The sequence below is a fragment of the Lagopus muta genome, chromosome 5 (genome assembly GCF_023343835.1).
Source record: "Lagopus muta isolate bLagMut1 chromosome 5, bLagMut1 primary, whole genome shotgun sequence".
NCBI classification, from domain to species: domain Eukaryota; kingdom Metazoa; phylum Chordata; class Aves; order Galliformes; family Phasianidae; genus Lagopus; species Lagopus muta.
Window position 1 is genome coordinate 42,628,855 of NC_064437.1, and position 18,874 is coordinate 42,647,728.

The 18,874-nt window shown below is 43.1% G+C and overlaps 1 protein-coding gene across 13 annotated transcripts in view; it reads right to left on the minus strand.

Annotated features, from left to right (window-relative positions):
• Positions 1 to 18,874, minus strand: part of ZMIZ1 (zinc finger MIZ-type containing 1) — a 325,404-nt gene that overhangs the window by 143,301 nt on the left and 163,229 nt on the right. For all 13 annotated transcript variants that reach the window (XM_048946996.1, XM_048946995.1, XM_048947003.1 and 10 more), the window contains one exon: positions 9,628 to 9,738. In XM_048946996.1, the coding sequence (XP_048802953.1) occupies positions 9,628 to 9,687 (60 nt within the window). In that variant the 5' untranslated portion in view covers positions 9,688 to 9,738. The remainder of the gene's footprint in view (positions 1 to 9,627; positions 9,739 to 18,874) is intronic.

An 18,874-nucleotide genomic window follows, 5' to 3' on the forward strand; every position in this document is an offset into this window, starting at 1 on the left:
CTCTGTTCACTGAGAAACGGCACTTGGTGTCCTGGTGCTTTGGCACATTTGACCAGGCAGTGCACACTACTTTTTGTTTATCTGAACATTCATCTGGACTTGCTGCACTGAATGGAAGTGGGGAGATGACTATAGGAAAGAAAGGGACAGGGAAAGAGCAAAGAGACAAAGATTACAAGTCCCTCAACTGGAGTAACACGGGAGCAGATTTACTGTGGTCCTGCTTGTCTGGCAAAGGGAGCTCAGCCCTGAAAGAAAAAGCAATCGCCTATCTCAAGAATGTAAACAGGATTCCTGGTGCTTTGATACAGAGTAACCCTGGGGAGACAAGGCAGTTTTTCAGGCATTACTCAGCACACAAGTATGCTCCTCCTAGACCTGAATTTGATAGCTCATCAGCCCCACACACAAGCAGTACATGGCCTGCAAATCAGCAGCGTTCACTCGCTGGAATACACTGATCCCATCCTCATTCCTGAAAAGCCTCAGTGGGCTTCACGAGTGAGCCTAGCTGTGAGCTCCTCTTCCATCGCAGGCACACACTTCTGATTCCCATCCACAAAAATGTTTTCTCTCCATGCCATACCATTCACTGGCTGCAGCTGAGCTCAAGGGGTGTCACAGAAACATGGGACATTAACTGGGGATGAGCTTCAGAAGTAGAAAATGCCATAACTCAGAGGCAGCTTCTCTATTTTTTCATAGTCAAGTAATGTGATTATAGAAAGGCCATCTATGTGAGCTGCTGTACTCAGTATATTAAAAATGAGTCTGCTGTGAAGATTCAAAACCAACGGTCTTTTCCTTTTTTGAGAGGGTAGAGGGGAGTACTGAGATATTTTCTTTCTTTTGGGAGTGTGTTTTTTGTTTATCTGAACACGGTTACATGTAGTTCAACTCTCTACAGTCCCCTTCAATATCAAAGATTGTTTTATTTATAAAAAAATTAAAAGGCTCAAGCTGTGCATTTTGTATTCAGATAATCCCTCCCTCCTCCCCAAAATTTAGTGTTTGTGAGATTGAGAGATCCCTAATGAATAGAATTATCTTGCACTTACATGGTTTATTCCATTGGAGGCTTTATAAATATTTTATTAAGCTCACATTTTGAGAGGCACTAGATACACTGAGAAAGAGATTAAAACCATGTTAGTCCACAGCTTCTTATAAAACCAGAGTGAAAGGGAATCACCTCTGCCCTACTTGCCCACTACAGCCTCTTTTTCAAGGGAAAAAACAGTAAATGCTCAGCAAAGCCCAGCACCTCTTTATCAGATGTTTTAAGTACACAAAAATAGTGGGGGAGTTGAGGATGTGAATAATCACTGAAGACACATTAAACAAACGAGAAAAGGAACAGAAAGAAAACATGAGCATAACTGAGCTGCAAAAAGACAAGGTGTTCATTTACTGTGAGCAGTAGCAGAACAAAAGTACTAATGCAATTTCTGCAGATGCCTCACTCATAGGGAATCACTGAATCACACAATTGCTGGGGTTGGAAGGGACCTCTACAGATCATTGAGTCCAACCCCTTTGCTAAAGCAAGTTGACATGTCATATAAAATGTGTTTACAAACCAGTGTTGGCTTCAGAAAAGATGAATGCCTGCTGACTGAACAGCCTTGGTCTCACGTACTGCGAGATCTGTAAGGAGGACTGCACACACATGCACAGGCTGCAAGACGGAAGTGACAATACAGCAATCATGATATGTCTGCTGGATTCACAGACGCGTCAGAGATGAATGCAGTGTCCTGATCCTCACCACACACAGCAGAGCTTACAACAAGAATTGTTCCCTGGCTGTGATGATCAGAATTACTTTGCCATCCTTACTCTGTATCTTTAATAGCTACTTCATTGCAGTACACTTACAACTTTGTGTTACACAAACGAACATGCAACAAATTAAATGTCCATAGACCCTGCTGCTGCTGCTCTACCACAGCCTGCCTGGACCATAAGGAGATTATAGGGATTCAGATCTGACTGATGGACATCGGGCATGCAAGTGGCCAGTCATCTTCCTGCTCACAGGAACAGCAGCACCCAGTCCAGACTTTGTATCCTTCATGCAACCAGCACCTGGCCTGCTGAGAGCCCTGAGAACAGTGTGTTTTGTAACGACTCAGAAGAATCAGAGAGCTCCTTAGTAACTCACAAAGAGTGCCTTTATGAAAAAAAGTCAAGAAACAAAGGAACAAATGCTTGTTCTTTCTCTTAGGCCATGCTCAGTGACATAAGGCTCCACTCTACCTTTAAATCTGCAATTTCAGCTCATTTGAATTATGAAATCCATTTGACTAACCCGTTCACTCACTCTTCTTGGTAACCAAAACAAGCCATTTGCCATTAATATTTCCCTTCATAACACGCTAGTGTAACACGTCTCCATGTGTGACGACCGCAGTGACGCTGATGCTTCTTTACATTTCTTCATTGTTTCAATAGACAACACAACAGTACCGTTTTCTTCCTTGATGTCCTCATTATTTTCAGCAAGCAGTTTGAGCCCTAAATGCTTCTGTATTAATGTTATTTTTCTCCAAGAACGTTTTTTTTCTTTCAAATACTATAGCCCTTTTAAAATATTTACTTAAATTATTAATAAATATTATTGATGAAAATAGACTTGTCTTCAAGTTGTTCACCTGCATTCTTTAAATAAATAAATAAATAAATAAATCAGCATCACAGTGTCCTTAAGTAGAAGACTAAGTGAAGGATGCAGGGAAAATGAAAATTCTACCTAAAAACAAACAAAAAAATAAATCTGTGCTATGAACATTTAATAATTTGAGGCACATACCTCACCATTTTGAAAAGTTGGGGTTAGTGGTTTCTTCATGCAGTTTGGTCCATATTAAGATGTTTTAAAGACATCAATGAAGCATGACAACAACCCTTGAGTAGAAAGCTGTTGTCAGTAGTACAGCCTTTAAAAAAGCAATAATGCAAACAAGAATAGAAAATGAATTAAAGGTGAAAGGGAAAAAAAAGAGAGAAAAAAACCTCAAAATCACCTGATTTATGCATTGAATCAACTCATTTAAAAAAAAAAAAATCTTCATTTTCTAAATTTCAGGAGAGCAAATGCACTTATCTGGAATCAAAAGCAACAGTCTTCAGTAGACCCAGTGAAATGGCAGTACCTTTGATGTACTTTGCCTTCCAAATTTTTTTTTTGTGTCATTTAAGTAATTTACTTACTCACTGGTTGTGCTTTTTACGGCACTTTTAATCAACAGACTTAATCTTTATTATTTTAATCTCTTAATCTATACAGAGATAAAATCTCAAGGTGACTATTAAAAATGACTGCTGCATGAACTGATGGCACTGTGGAAGATGTTTAATTCACTTGATCTATTTTCATGGGTCCTACCAGGCAGAATCACCAAAAGCAGTGATTCCTCTTCCAGGTTATTTGAAGAATCCACTATTTTTTTTAATCAATTTCTATATTATATGCATCTGTGGAAATGGAACATATGTCTTGCACAATTCTCTTCAGCAGTTAGATATTAACAGCACAAATTCAGTGTGAGAGGAAAAAATCCATGGTGAAGAGTCAGGTAAGGATGAAATGGTTCCTTCTGCCAAGGTTTGCTATACAAATACCTGATCATGCTTTTCTGGATGTTTCCCTCACCCTGATCTGCCTTGCAAAGAACGCTATGGAAATAACATAATTCCAAGGTATTCCAAAGGCCTCCCTCATTCTCCTAGTCATGAGAGAGACTAGGATGAGACTAATAAGCATGTTCTTTTTCTCAGGATGAATCATTTTGAAATTTAGATTCATCGTTACTAGGTAAGAATTTTAGAGTAGTACGGGAATTTTTGCAAAGCCCAGGAGAATTAATGAGCTACAAAAATCCAAGTCCACTAATGCCACATCATCCAACTTCTGCTGCCTAACGCATGTCTGCCAGCTGAGTGAAGGGATCTGATTCCTTCACTAGGAAACTTTTCACTGTAGCAGTTGCTGTCCACTTCGTGCATTGCATTCTGTCAATGGGATACAACGTGGGCAACAGCAAAAAGGACAGCTACACCCACACCAGCAAACTCATGAACATGAGTAGTTTGTACATTGGCATTGATCTGAACTACAAAAAGGATGGAAAAATGACTGAATTTTCATTAGCACACAGGACATGCTCCACTGGTAGGCAACAGGCTCTATCCAATGCACAATAACAAATTAGGTAGTAAGAGGTAAATGTGAAACAGCATACTTGGACACAGTTTCTAGTTTACAGGCTTTTCTACAGCACCAGCCTATCAGTTCTCAAAACACCAGCCTGCCCTTCCCTCCCTTCTGCATGGGCTGGCAGAACTGCCCACAGCACATGCTCTGTGACCTGCTGATGCACACCAGTACTGGTTCTTCTTCTATACAGCACAGAAGCAATAAGGAGCTATTAACACAAGGGAAGTTTTCTTTCAGCAGATGACAGTAAAGGTCTGTGCAGCTGAAGGCTCTTGGTGTTAACAGTAACATTACCACTTCAAACACTTCAAACAATTTTTTTAAAAACACTTTCTGCTTTTGCAAAGGCCCTTAAGTGCAAATGCTGTACAAGCTGTACCTGCTAGGGATTTGCCATTGCACCAACACACGTAACTAAGGGAAATGAAGCAGCAAGCACGCACACACGAAGAGCCAGAAATGGTATGACAGATGCTGGAGACATGTTGCCAGCTAGGTCACGTATTCACTGCAGAGTTCGACCCAGCTGCTGACAAAAAGAATTTCCTATGCTCATCTGACACCAAGGTGACACCATGAACTAGCTTACAGATTTCTAGAATTTTCAACTGTTCATCCTTATTCACCAATAGGCAATTTTAAGCATTGGGCTCGATCAGTTAATTGCAAAGGAAAAAATGAAATAAAATTAATCTAAATACAATTCTACTAGACGTTTTAATTGTAAGTTTAAAATGTGTATTTTCTCTTTGAAAAAAAAAAGTTAATAATATTAATACCTCAACCCTTGAGGACAGAGCTGCAATAAAAAGAGAAGCAGGACTGGGAAGGGGAGATCTGTGCCGGCATCAACTTCAAGCCTACCGTAGATGGTGGGTTATATTCAATCCTCTGAAATCTCTTGTACTCAGCCATCTCACCAGACAAACAAGATATCCAAATGCTGCAAGCTTCAGGACAGTGCTTCCCCCACCAGAAGTGCTTCTAGCACTCCTCTCTTTGCTCATTCCCTTGTGGCTCCGCTGTCTGTGCCAGAGCAGTCGCCTACTGGGATGCAGGATCTGACAAGGCAGGAATGCTGATTGACAGGTCTGTAAGTGGACTGGAGGAGCCAGGAAAGCTGGTCTGCTGTCAGTTTTTCCTAAACATACTTAACTCTAGCAGAGGAATATTTCTACAGACTGATCAAGAAAGCAGATGAAGAATATGCAGCTATGGCTCTCAGGGAAGAGAGAAAATTCCTTTGTACCATCAGGTTTCCTACTGTATGTTATTTCATGTTTAGCTGCTTAAAAAAAAAGTAACATTTTATGGGGATTTCAACCAGAACAATACACGTTCTAAATAAATGTGCCCTTCATAGGAAGACTTCTAATTTTCAAAATTCATGAAGAATGCAATTTTCATGAAGCTTTATTAAAACCTTTCCAGCTATAATTTCACATCTGCCCATATTATACCATCCAAAATACATTATAAATGACATGTTTAGGACTGCTGAGCATTTACATGAATCTGCATCAATAATTCTGGAAAGCAGGATTAGTTTGAACATCTCAGGGCTTAAATGCTAACAGCTATGTAAAAATAAAGACAATTCTATTTTCTTCTGAATTGCAAGTGAGCAACCAAACACCAACTTGCAGAATGATAAAATAAATGGGACTGTTTGTTTCCAGTCTGAGAAAGAAAAGATCAATGCAAACACGCAGCAATTGCAACTTTTAGCATCTCTCTCTCTTAACAGCTCAGGAGGCATTATAAAGCACGGCAATTGCAGCAATTCAACAAGCCTTCCTGAGGGAGGGAAGGAGGGAAGAAGGGAGGGGAGAAATGCTAATCTCTTTCTAGAAACCAGCAGTGTGATGTGTGCCTCCAATTATGCCTGGTTCATTGCGTGATCCAGCATCATCTGAGGATATATTGCTCAATGTGCTCTGATGTAACGTGACACATGTGGCAGAATCAGCCTTCTCTGTTCTCAACACAAACACTTCGGACACCAGAGAACTTGCCCATACTTCCCACTAACCCATTACTAGAACTTCAGCACAGCTCGAGTACCTGCCTTGATAGCTGCCCGTAGTGCAGCAGGAAGATCTCACACACCTATTCTGAAAAGGGTGGCTTCCTTTCTACTTACACAGAGATTTTCCTTATCTTTCTCTTTTCAAGAATTTCCCAAGAGATGTGTAGAAAACTTCCAAACTGACTGCCAGCAAGCAGAAACGACAAATCTATAAGTCTCTAGATGTAAAACATCCTGAACCTCTGAAAGCTGATCCCATCAGGGTGAGGATGGACATGAGTGGGACTGCAGCCTAGTGATTTTGCCTGGCATTTGCTCATGGTACAAAAAGAAAATATAAAAAACTGCCTAGATAAACCCGCACTGTTGGGCTGCTATGCAGTTATGAGGAAGTAGGTAAGAAAACGAGTCAGTTCTGGAGCTTTCCTTAGGCTTGGGCTCCATGAGGTCTTGAGATGCAGCCCCGCACTGCTGCCCTGCAATGGCAGCTGCAGTGGATCTCCAAAGGAAGCAGTGCTGGCCGGGAAACAGGCTTTCAGTGCAGGGCAGCTCAGGGGCCCTTGGGCCTCTGCTGAGCACAAAGCCTTCCACAGTTTTGTTTGTGTGGACAAAAAATTCCGGATAAGAAGCCCACACTCCGAAGATCAGTCTCCTTCAGCATATCCTTAAGAGTCCACAGTGTTATGACAAACTAATTGCATGTGTTAGGAGAAGGCTGTTACTTTGGCTTTTTCCACAGAACATTAAAAAAAGTGTTTGATTTTAAAGCACATACACTTACAAATAGTGAGGGAATCAGCTACAAAGAGACCACACAAGCTGTTCCAGCCTTCCACAGAAGTCTGGTTTTTAAGTGTAAACACACAGCCACCTCTTCAGTTTGCCCTTTCATCTCTTCTGAAACAGTTCTTAACACACACACGCTCTTCATTTCCTAACCAGCTGATCATATACAAGTTTTGGTTTTGTAGCTGGAAAACGCTAAAAAAAGATAAAAGTAAAACACAACCTTGATCCTGAAACAGAAGTCAGCAAGGACACTGTGGGCGTCTCACGAGCCAGAGCTGGAAGCCAGCAGCTTGTGCTGCAACCTGATCTGCCTGCCCAGGCGCTGGGAGAGCCATTTATAGGTGTCTCGACTGGGCAAGCTGTGTGGAGCTGACCACGTGCGCCTGGCTGCCAGCAGGGCGATCGGATGGGTGGGTGCTGGGTGCCAAGGGAGGGCGGCTTCTGCCCCTTGTGCAGCCGCTCCTGCACTAACCGGCCTGCAAGCACATGTCTGTTCAGGAGAGCAGCACTGCTTTTTTGTTCACAGGCTGGGAAGAAAGGGAGAAAGACTGGGGAAAAAACAGGCAGATTTGTGTCTGATCTTGCCGCTAATCCCCCAAAATTGGTGAGAGTACATTGACATGATCATGTAAGGTACTGCATGTAACAGTGAGTAGCTTGGTTCTCCACGGGTGATCTGGCAATGTCTTGCCATGGTATTACGCTAATTGTGCCAGCTAATGACCTGTCTCAAAGAACAAGGTAAAACATCTCAGAGCAGGAAACTTATGGCTGTGTGACAGAAGAGACTCCTCTGAAAAGCCAGTCTGAGTCAGTTTCTCTCTCTCCCATCCCAAGATTTTGGAACTATGAAAAAAAAGTCTCTATGTTAAATTCAAGGACAAACCAAACAGCAGTCATTCCTCTCAGACTAAACCTCAAGTATTGCAACTTTCACAAAAAAGATTATGCTCTATATTTTTGGTGGTAAGTCACTGGCTTGTTTAACTACTTTTTGTCATGAGTTGAAAATAAGAACGCTCATATTCACTGATTCAGGGTTTTATAGGAAATGGAGACCTTAAAGTTGCAACCACTCCCAGGCAGGAAACTCCTTGCTAGGCATCTCTTGCTGTCTGGCAGAACAGAGCAACTATGCAACCATGCCCTGTCCAACAGAAGTCTCTAAGCTTTCTTCCAGACGGGATCAAATCAAATCAAGAATATTCCACCAACAGTGGAAAGTCTGACCTTATTCCCTTCCTCTCTGCCTTCATCTGCCTGTGTAAACCAGCATGGTATAAATGAAGTTAGAAGCTTAGACTGACTAAGCATCCATTACATAGTAAAAAATACCTCTTTAATAATACTGTAAAAAGAAAAAGTAATTTTAGATTCTTTCATTGTATTAAAATAACAGAAATTCTCTATGTACAAAAACTGGGAGCTCTAGAAGTCGGAACTGAGTAGCATTCTCCATTTGTCTCCACTTGATCTGAAGGCTTGTTCATGCAGCTGGAAGGTTAAACAGTACTGTAAGTCACTTCATTCTTCATCCTCTGGGCTAGGATGGCCAAAAAGGACACCAATTTGTGACAGCCAAGGGCATGCTTTTTCTGAACCATATAGTTCATAAGGAACTGGGATGAAATCCCAAAATTCATTTCCCTCAGGCCTTCAAACAGCCATGAGATGCATTAAATTTCACCACAGAGTAATGAAAGAGATTTTAAAAAAACAGCCACCACAGACTCAGGCCAAGGATGGACTACGACCAGCAATTCTGCAGGGACAGTTTCCTATTTCTGCTCCCTGACATACAAACTAGCTTTGTTCGACTTATTCCGAAATCCTCTCATATAAAGAAAACACACAGAGAAAATGACTGGTTCAAACTCTGCTCTTTTTCTCATATCCTGCCAAAGCATCTACATGGCTAGACTTGCAAGTAAACGCATTTCATCTGTTATTTACATTAAAATGTATTCCAGATAACATAAACCTCTACAAATATATGGGCAAACACAACTAATCGTAATGGAGACTGCTGAAGGTAAGAGAATGGAAACAGATAAGAAGTTTAGAGATCTAGACTTATGCAGTACCATCCCCATACCTATTTTTTGATAATTCCTTTGACTTAAGGTTCTTGCATCCACCACACAAAGAAATCTATGAATAGCAAAGTGCTGTGCTCCCTCAAGAATAAATATGTATACGTCCCAAAGCACTTGGTTAACACAAATATAGAACAGACAGCAGGATGGACTAGCATCTAAATCTGCAGTGGCAGGAATTATTACCAAATAGTCAGCCAGAGAAAACTGCTCAGACGAGAGGGGAAAACAAGCTGCGAACATTATTTCACTGATTTAGTTGAATCTCCAGACTGATGGCTCTTCAGAAAGGTGAAACGGAAAGTTTGGCTTTTGAGGTTTAGACATCAGCAGCAGATATTCTTCTCTGCAGTCATTTTACAATGTTTCACTCCCACTCTCCTCCACACAAAAGGCCAGGGTATTCATCACACATCTGGAGACCATAATGCTCATCACGACCTGCCATACAACACGCAATGCTCTAGCAGTAACCATGTTCACCTTCAGCTTACCTGTTTTATGCACTGCAGCCGGTCATTGGTCTGCTGTATGTGCCTGTCCATAGAGTTCATTTTGATTGTCTCCACTTGGCTTCTACCTGAAAGCCATTAAAATCCCTCAATCTGCAAGACAAAAAAAGACAAACATCACTGAGCACAGTCCATGCACTTCTACTCCTTCTACAGCAAGTGTAATTGTGAGATCTACTTGCCAGAGATTTGTACTTCCAGGTGACACTGCTGAGAACATCACTACAGCAGTGAGGCAGAGCTGCCTGCAAGAACACCTGATCATGTTGCAAGATGAAAATAACAGCAGTAATAATAATCACAATAATAATTGACACTTTGGGTTTTGCAAGGCCATGCATGGGGATAATTCCTAATCTTCCTATAGGAGAAAACATCATCCATGAATATTAAATGGACAGGATACAGCAGAATATTATGTGGCTAAAAGTAAAAAAAATACTTGGCTTTTTGGCTGAGTTAACGTGTAAGTTCTGGAGTTCTGGACTGAAAATAAAAGCAAAAGGTATGCTTTGGATGTCCTGTGATATTAAAAATGGCAGACAAATTTAACAAGCCCTTGAAAAGGTTGTGACAGTGGCAAAACAAGGATTGGGATTCATGACTCAGGCCTCTCTGGAGGACTAACAGCTCCAGGTGCACAGTCCCACATCTCTAGGGCTGGCTTTCCACCGAGTATCTGAGCAGCTCCCACTTCTGAGAGAACTGGGCTCTCCTGATACCTGAATAAGAACAAAATACTTGCTACTTCTGACTGAACACGTCCTCCATTCTTCAGTCTAAAGCTGTACAACCTGAGGCAAACTAAAGCTTCTCTACGACTTTAAAAGAAATAATCTAGAAAATGGAAATGAAAGCTCAGAGTCAAGTTAGAAGACAATTTCTCTATCGCTGTAGCACCTTAATAGTTGCTACAGCTGAAGAAAATCACCAGATGAGCAACAACATGCTATAAGGATCTTTGGTCCCCTAAGCACCCTGCTGTGCTTGACATGCCAGTGAAGTGCTGGTACAGAACAATGCACACCAATGCTCTCTGTATTTGGAAGTACTCCTGAGCTGCATGTTCCATCACCCTGCACGTTCACATGCCGGAAATACGCATGAGCCTGGAGCTGGGTGGGCAGGAAAGCAGAGCAGGGCATACCAAGCACCGCTCCTCTCATTTGGCCTGGCCTGCAGTGAGCCCTGGCCTTGCAAGGCAGGGATGGCTAAAATCCCGCTGCAGTTCAGACAAGGAGTATCAGACACAAAGAGGCAGGTGAGCACGAGGGAGCCTCCTTGCCATTCCTCCCATCTCTGGCCTTAATCTGTCTTCATCTGTAGCAGCACAACAGCAGATCACACAGACAGGAGCCAACAACTAATGGCCAGTTTCTACCCGTAATTCATATTACCCTGCACTCTGCACTGCAACTCCCATTTATTTATGTTTTAAGCAGAATCGCATGGGACTCCAGCCTGCACTTAATAAGCTGAGCAGATTTAAGTGCTTTTTTTCTACAACTCACTTCTCAGCGAGGGGCAGAGAGATGCTTTACACATACATATATAAAGTTGCCTGCTTCAATCACTTTCATGGCATCTAAAATGGAAATGAAACCATAAATATTGCACACTAGAATACAAAACCAGCCTTTGCCTACAAATTCCCACATCCTCCTACTGTCACAGAGTGGCAGAGCCTAAGAAGCTGCATGCCTATGCTCAAGAATGGGCAGCCAGCACAGATTCAGAAGTTCACAACCAAATGCTGCACTCGTATACAACTTTATGCTAGAAGAAGCAAGGTGCTGGGCTAGCTCAGGAACCTCGCCAAGGCACCCAGCAGTTTTGGTATTTAGAGGGTTGTCCAGGGTAGAGTTCTCCAAAAAGAGAAGAGGCAGCAAATCTCCCAAGTACCTGCCCCGCTGGAGGAGCTGGCTGCTCATCACTCCCACAGTCTCCCCAGAAAGCACCTGGCACAGCCTGGCACTGCCTGCACCCAGCTCAGCACTTCAGCTTTCCCACCCCACAGCCCCCAAGCACAGGGCTGTAACAGCCAGACAGCCCTCAATGCCTGGAACTCACATCCCACACCGCTGTGCCTCGTTGATAACATCCCTCTGGGGCTCCTGCCGGATTAGGCTCAGGGAAAGAAATCTTTTCTGCTAGACAGCTCAATGAGGTCTTACAACAGCAGCTCAAGCTCCTCATCTCCCCACTCTAGAGACAAGAGCATTCAGGAAAGCACTCCTGTCAATAAATTAAAATACTCATGAAATGGTAAAGCCAGTTTCACATACAGGTATAATTGCTTGACTACGCCACTGCCACCTTCTCAACAGCAAACACCATCCGAATGTTCTTTAGAAAATGTGAATGTAAAAAAGTAAGTAAGGCAGTCTTATCTGCCTGTAAGAACCCCAAACAAACCTAAGCAGCCACAAAGTTTAATCTCCCAGTGGACAGCAGAGGTATTTATCAAGACATAAGCTAGCCCAGACATGACACCACGTCAGCAGTGATCTATCTTACAAGCCAGGACACATCATCTGCATTTTAATTGACCATCGACAAAGATGGAGAACATGTTGAAAACAAAAATGTACGAATGCGCATAGATCTGTTGAAATATTTGAAGAAATGCACAATGCAGGATCTTTTTTCTTTAAAACAAAGACATCAGAATGTTTATGCTTAACAAGCCACCAGGTAAAATATCATATTTCTGGTTGTCACGGGATTTGTATTTTATTGGTGTCACCAATACAAACTCCTCACTGCCACGCAGTTACACAAGGAAACCAGGAGCTAAGTTGAAAAAAGCATCTTTTCCAATCAACTGATATGCATCCATACTCTAGACTGCCAAAAAGAGTGGTTTCCGAGAAAAGCCAAATGCAGCAGTGCTCAGACTCAGGGCAAGTCACATCAGGAGCTGCCTCTGGTGTTGCTGGCAATAGACTTCAGGGCTGGAAAATAGCAGAGCAATTTCAAACAGAAACTGCCTTTGTGTACTGCCACTCATGCCTACAAAATCCTGCATGTTGATTTATGGACTGCATATACAATATTACATGAATCGTGTGCCTTGCAGTTAACTGTAAGCAAAAGAGAAGCTTGCTATCAGCTACCTAAGCCTCAGCTTACTGTTGTATTTATCCAAATTGTCACATCTCCCACATGCGGAGGTCTCCCAAAGCTCATCTGCAAAAGGACAGGGCAGAACTGTTGAACTGCTTTGTGTGCATCCAAGGGGATGCCCAGGGGCAGGGCTGTGAGGCAGCCCCTGCGCTCCTACAGACAGGTCATACCATGCCTTCTGCAAACTGATCAGCTCTGCTTTCAACACAGTGGCTTGCACTGAAAAGCACGCTCTGACTCACCCTTTCCTTGGTAGCTAAGAGTATTCTCACTTCAACCCCTACACACACTTCTCACTGCTCTCTGGCACAACCAGCCCTCCCCTGCCCCATGCTGGCAGACAGCTGCTATCTTTTCAGAGCCTCCAGCTCACAACTTTCACCAGCTCAATTAATTTCTTCCCTTCTTGTAAAGAGATGCCCTCCTTCCTCCGTGACCATGGTCAGGGAATAGTTCTTTCACAAACCAAATGACCAAAACCACGTAGGAGGGCTCACCTCGTACAATGACACAAATGCTTACTCCACACTCAGAAGGTCCTGCCTTGTCCCCCCCAGACTTACCCTTACCTCTCCATCAAATACATCAAAAGGGCAGCAAATCGGAAAAAAAAAATCAGTGAACATACTGGGTTGAAGTCATTTATGCTACAATAAGAGTAGAACTCATTACCAGGAAAGCATTATTTTCTGGAAATTATTCTTTCATAGACCTCAGTAAGAATTAAAAGATTAAACAAGGGAAGTGAAAATTATCGTACAGATCTTAAGTTTTACCAAAGCAGAATAAGTGTTTTGACACCAGCCTGTTTTGCCTGGAAAAAATATTAGCAGCACTACACTCCAGTGCCGTACACCAGTCTGGATCCTCATGGACACATTGACATCCTGAAGTATCAAAAACGTCTTTTCTGTCAATCTTGTACTGTTCTGAAAGTGGCAACAAGATCATCTTACTGGAGAATAATGATGCTTAAGATACAGAAATGCTGGTGGGGCAGCAGAAGGGCAGCCTTGCACCCAGCTAAGTGCTGAGCGCTTATCAGGTCATGGGTGAAGTGACTTTGCCGGCTCTCATGTTCACCTCTGGGGCACTGGTGCTGGAAACCACACTAAGATTCAGGCACAGCAAGTGGCTCAGGGGACAGCAGGGGATGTTGCTGATCAGGATTAAGGGCTCTGACAGAACAGCACAGAGAAGGGAATTGCACAGGGTGCTTCGTAACAAATCCCCTCTGTTCCATGCACACATTAGCCAGAGAGGTTGTATGCTGCTGCTTTATATGCTAGCTCCATCCAAGAGGATCAACAAAAAAGAAGTGTTCGCAGCACCTTCTGGTTGTTCAGCAATAAAAAGCCCCATTCTTCCACTGTCTTTTCTGAGGTAAAGACCCAATCTCTCTTGCTCTTAAAAAAAAATGGAAAAAAAAAGTGAATTGTTCTTTGCCTTCCTTCTTCCCTCCCCTCTAGCATGCGAGTTTATAGCCCTAAGGCAGTAATTAAAGAGCCCTCATTTACATATTTATGATGTCTCAAAAATGGAGAATGTGTTTTTTTAAAGGAACAGATGTATCGACCTGTTAGGCTTTTTTTTTTTTAACCCTAAGTGGATGGAATCATGTTAAACCATTCCTACAGTACACTCTTCTATATTAAAAAATAATAAAATCGCATAGCAGCTAAAAAGAAATTTCACAAGCTTCTGCTACGCTATGTTGGCTAAAAATTCAAGCAACGTTTGCAAACACTCTACCAGAAATTGGACTTCTGGTAACACATTTGTGAAGAACAATTCAGTAGAACGTGTTCTCTGCCAGTCTTTAAAAAAAAAAAAAAAAACACAGGCATTTCTTCACTGTTTCAAAATGCTGACATTTCAGAAAACACTACAATTTAAAAAGGAAGTATGATTTTAGTTCTGGGTTTGGATAAGTCTTGCTCAGAGGGACAGCTGGAAGCAAACAGCAGTGAAGCTGCTGTCTCTCTCCCACCTCCTTCCCCCATTTCCTGCCCCAGGACTGACACAGAAGTGCATGAGAGCTCCCGGAGAACTTGTCACTCCTGTCCAGCTGAAGGTGGTGCAGGTAATGCAGCCCTGCCATGCCTGAACATGGGCATCTGCTTCTGACCTGAGACATATCTTGACAAATCAGGGAATATTTTAACAAACAATTTTAGCAAATCCTCTCCCCCATTAAGCCATTCTGAGGTCATTACAGAAGACACTTGAAATGCCAAGAACATACTAGTGTATCTACTGGTTAATAAATCATATGCCATTAGGCTACACAAAAGCACATGTCATTGAACAACAGCTGATTTGAACCTCTTCAGGACAACACATGCTATTTTTTTTTTTAGACTTGGAAACAAAGAGATGGACAAATAATGCGACCACTACAAAGGAGAAAAAATGGTTCCAAAACTAATGCTGTTAAAATTCTAGTGTAACAACAGAAAGGAAAGGCAAAAGGAAACAAATGCATTCTATTGGTTTTCTTCCTTCAGAGGGGTAACAGCAGAGCTCCCACAGCTGCTGTGCTGAGCAGGGAGAGCTGCTGCTGTAAGAGACGGGCAGCAGCCAGGCACCCCAGTGCTCACAAATAACACTGAGGTGCTGGGCTCCCACTTCTACAAGGGTCAGGTACATTGGCAAGGCACTACAGTTAAAAGGATCTTCTTTGGAGCCATTTGGGACTACTCAATGGAAAAAGAATGAGAAAAAAAAAAGAAAAAAAAATAGTCATAAATTGAGTAGGAGAGAGAGTAAGGAGAGCATTAAATTGTTCCCTAAGGAGGAAATGAACCACAGCAGTTTTTAAATATCTTCTTTTCCTCTCATACAGGCCCATCCCACCCCAGAACGCAAGTTGGCTCATACTGTTGATTCAATCAGCTAAAACTAATAATTTCCTCTATGTCTCCAGTACGCTGAGGGTCGTAACAGAGGGCAGACGATTTTTATCTAATAAGCGACTTTGATCAAGCAACAAGGCAAGCTAGAGCGAGGGCAGCAGAGGACGGCGCTGGCTAATTAATCCAGGAAGGCGAGGGGCAGCGAGGCCGGGGCGCCGAGACGACAGTGTCCCCGCTGCGCCAGCAGGGGGCGCTGCAAGGCTGCGGCGCCGCCCGCCCGCCCACTGGGACGGCGTCGCGGCCCCGTCTGCTGCCTCCCACGACGCGTTTCAGACACGTCCCTGCGCTCGGGGCGTGCTGCTCGCCCATAGATGTGGGGAGCGGAGACAACAGCCGCCTGATTCCACCTGGCTTGCTAATTTCTTTTTTCTTTAAAAAAAAAAAAAAAAAAAGGAAAAAGAAAAAAAAAACATTAGATAGCTTTTTAGAAGTTGTTTCTTGAGCTATCAGAACAGACATAGTTTAACACTATCAATTACACGTAACTGCATCAATTCTGCATCATTCCAGATGCTACTCTCTCCTAGCAAGAAAACTGGAAGAGACAGACCTCAAACTATAAAGGTGCTATGCAGCTCTACACAGAACCACATCCATGTACCCGCATAAAAGTTTAATATTTTCATGACAACTGTTTTATTTCCCCTGCTAGATATAGTGCGCGCAGGAAAGAAAAAAAAAGGGGAAAAAAAAAATGGAAAGAGCATAAAATGTCAGGTGAAAGGCCATTTTAATCATTAAACACTTGAAAAAGGAAGTGGTTTTAATAAAGCTTTATTTACTATAAGCTGCTAAATAGCTACTGCTACTGGCTTTGAGCTATTAAGACGGGCCAGATGTGAGACAAAGCACCATTTGTTACGCTGGGTGAGGCAGAATAGCGATTTGTGCTGTGCTGCTTTCCATTGTTGCTCTACAAATGTGCAATAATCCCCAGAAGACTTTCTATCATCTTTGACTGAGCGAGGGAAGGCGCGTCCATGCGGCTGCCTGTGCAGGCTGCCAGCGGCTGGCCAGTGAGCAGGAGGGGCTGCGCTCATTTATGGGGGCTGGAGCCGGCTGGGCTGGCAGCACGGCTGTGCTGAGGACAGTTTTCCATAGCTCTCTGCTCGGGAGCGTTTTTCTGTACAGAGCCTATTCTATGCGGGCACGAACAGCCAGCCGGATGCACACAAAGCAAACCCACACATGCTGCTGAAAAAAAAGGCAGCCTGACAGCTTGCATAAGCAGGCCTGCTGGCCTCTCCTGGGAAGAGCAGCGTGCGCAGGAGTTGTTCCATCATGAAGCGCATCTGCAGCCTGATTACAGCAGCAAAGGTAGCAGGGCTGGCTCAGAGCACACTGAGCGCTGCAGTATAACCTGAGCTTCAAGAAATAAAAATAAAAATAATCTCCGAGAAAGGGACTGCAGGGACATACTAACACTGCATCTCTCCTTTGGAGAATGCTTCCTTGAGCCTGGATGAGAGGAGCGCAGCCAGCTCCAGGCCTGAGGCACTGGGACCATACCCCTCCACAGACAGCATCAGGCCTGAGGGACGGGGACTGCTTCTTGCATGGCCAGCACCAGGCCTGAGGCATGAGGACTGTGTCCCTGTATGGCCAGCACCAGGGACTGTCTCCTGCTGGCTGAAATGAGAGGGTTCCCCAGGGCCAGAGGAGCAGCTGCACTGCACACAGGCCAGCGTAATTGCCCTGCTACATGCTTCTATTACAAGGTTGGTTCCCTGCACTGCATTCCGCCCAGCTCCTCGTGCCCTCAGCTCTGTCATCTTGTTATCTTTAGGGAGAGCAGAGAGGGAAAAGGACAGCTTATAACAGCAAGAGGTAATGACACAAAATTAAAGGCAGAAGTGCAGGGAAGTGTGCTCCTGGGGAGCCTGGTGCTGCCCTCAGAAGCTCTGTTCACTCCACAGACCTGTGAGAGAAAACACTGACAGCTCAACAGCAGCAGCCTCTTGCTGTGGTGCTTTATTAAACGGCCTGGTGCTTGCAGGTAAGCAATACTAATCCTCACTGGGACAGCTATAAGCAAACGAGCCATTCCCTATAAGCTTGCTGTGTCATTTTATAACACTGATCACTAAAATGCTAGAAACAAACAAACAAACACCTCATTCAGAAAGTGCAAACTCTTAAATTGAGAATCTTGCATCTCTTCCTCACCTTTTGGGCTTAGCGCAGAGGAAACAAAATGAGCATAAGAACTGAAACACCTTTGCATTCTGATACATGACGTGCACTTATTTACCTAAAGAAAGCATGCTTCTCTCAGAGATTTCATTGTAAGACCTGAGATGTTTGTTGAAAATTCTTTGTGTTTGCTTACAGAATGCTACCATAGGCATGAATTATAGTGAGCATGATCTGACTTACATGCATTTTCAGGGCTGAGCACACAGAGTTGTCTAAAAAGAATGCATATGTACTGCAAACTTTTCCCTCGTCTTGCCAGACATTAATCAGCTGCAAAAGGAAGCCAGATGGTTTGGACTTACTTGTTCAAGTTACTTGTTTCAAACCTAAAAGAGGAGCTACAGAAGACAAACTAATAAATATTTACTGAAGGTCCAGAGGAAGTGGTTAACAGCCAAATCTGTACACATAAGACCTCAGGAAGAGGAAAGGAGGACAGAGGGGAATGGCACAAGCAGAAATATTTATAACAATTTAACAACAACTATCAGAAAGAGAAGCTGTTATTTTGTGTTTGCAGAGCTCCCATAACATCCCCCTGCAACAAATGGGGGCCAAAGCCTCTCGGGTCACCCTAAAGAAAGGCTCCTAGCAAGAAACATCTCAAGCCTGCTGTGAATTAGAAATGAGAAGAATTTGCATTCTGACACGGAATGCCCTCTTCCTTATCTGATGAAACTATGCGTGTTTTGGAAGCCGTACTGCGGCATTTGAAGGAAATTGCCGATTTCTGCTTGTGATACTGCATCCTCTGGAGTAGTAGCCCCATTACTTGTTGGCTCCAAAAACAATGTAACAATCCCCATGCTCACAACCCCATGTACCAAAAATACGAATGAGGATAAATTTAAACTCCTTTTTTTTTTCTCAGTGAGATCAGCATCATGAAGAAGGCATATAATCACTTAAAGTAGTTGTTATTTTCTCTTTATAGTCTACAAATGTAAGATTTACTCTCCTTTTCTTCAGTCCTTCAAGAACTGAAGAACTGC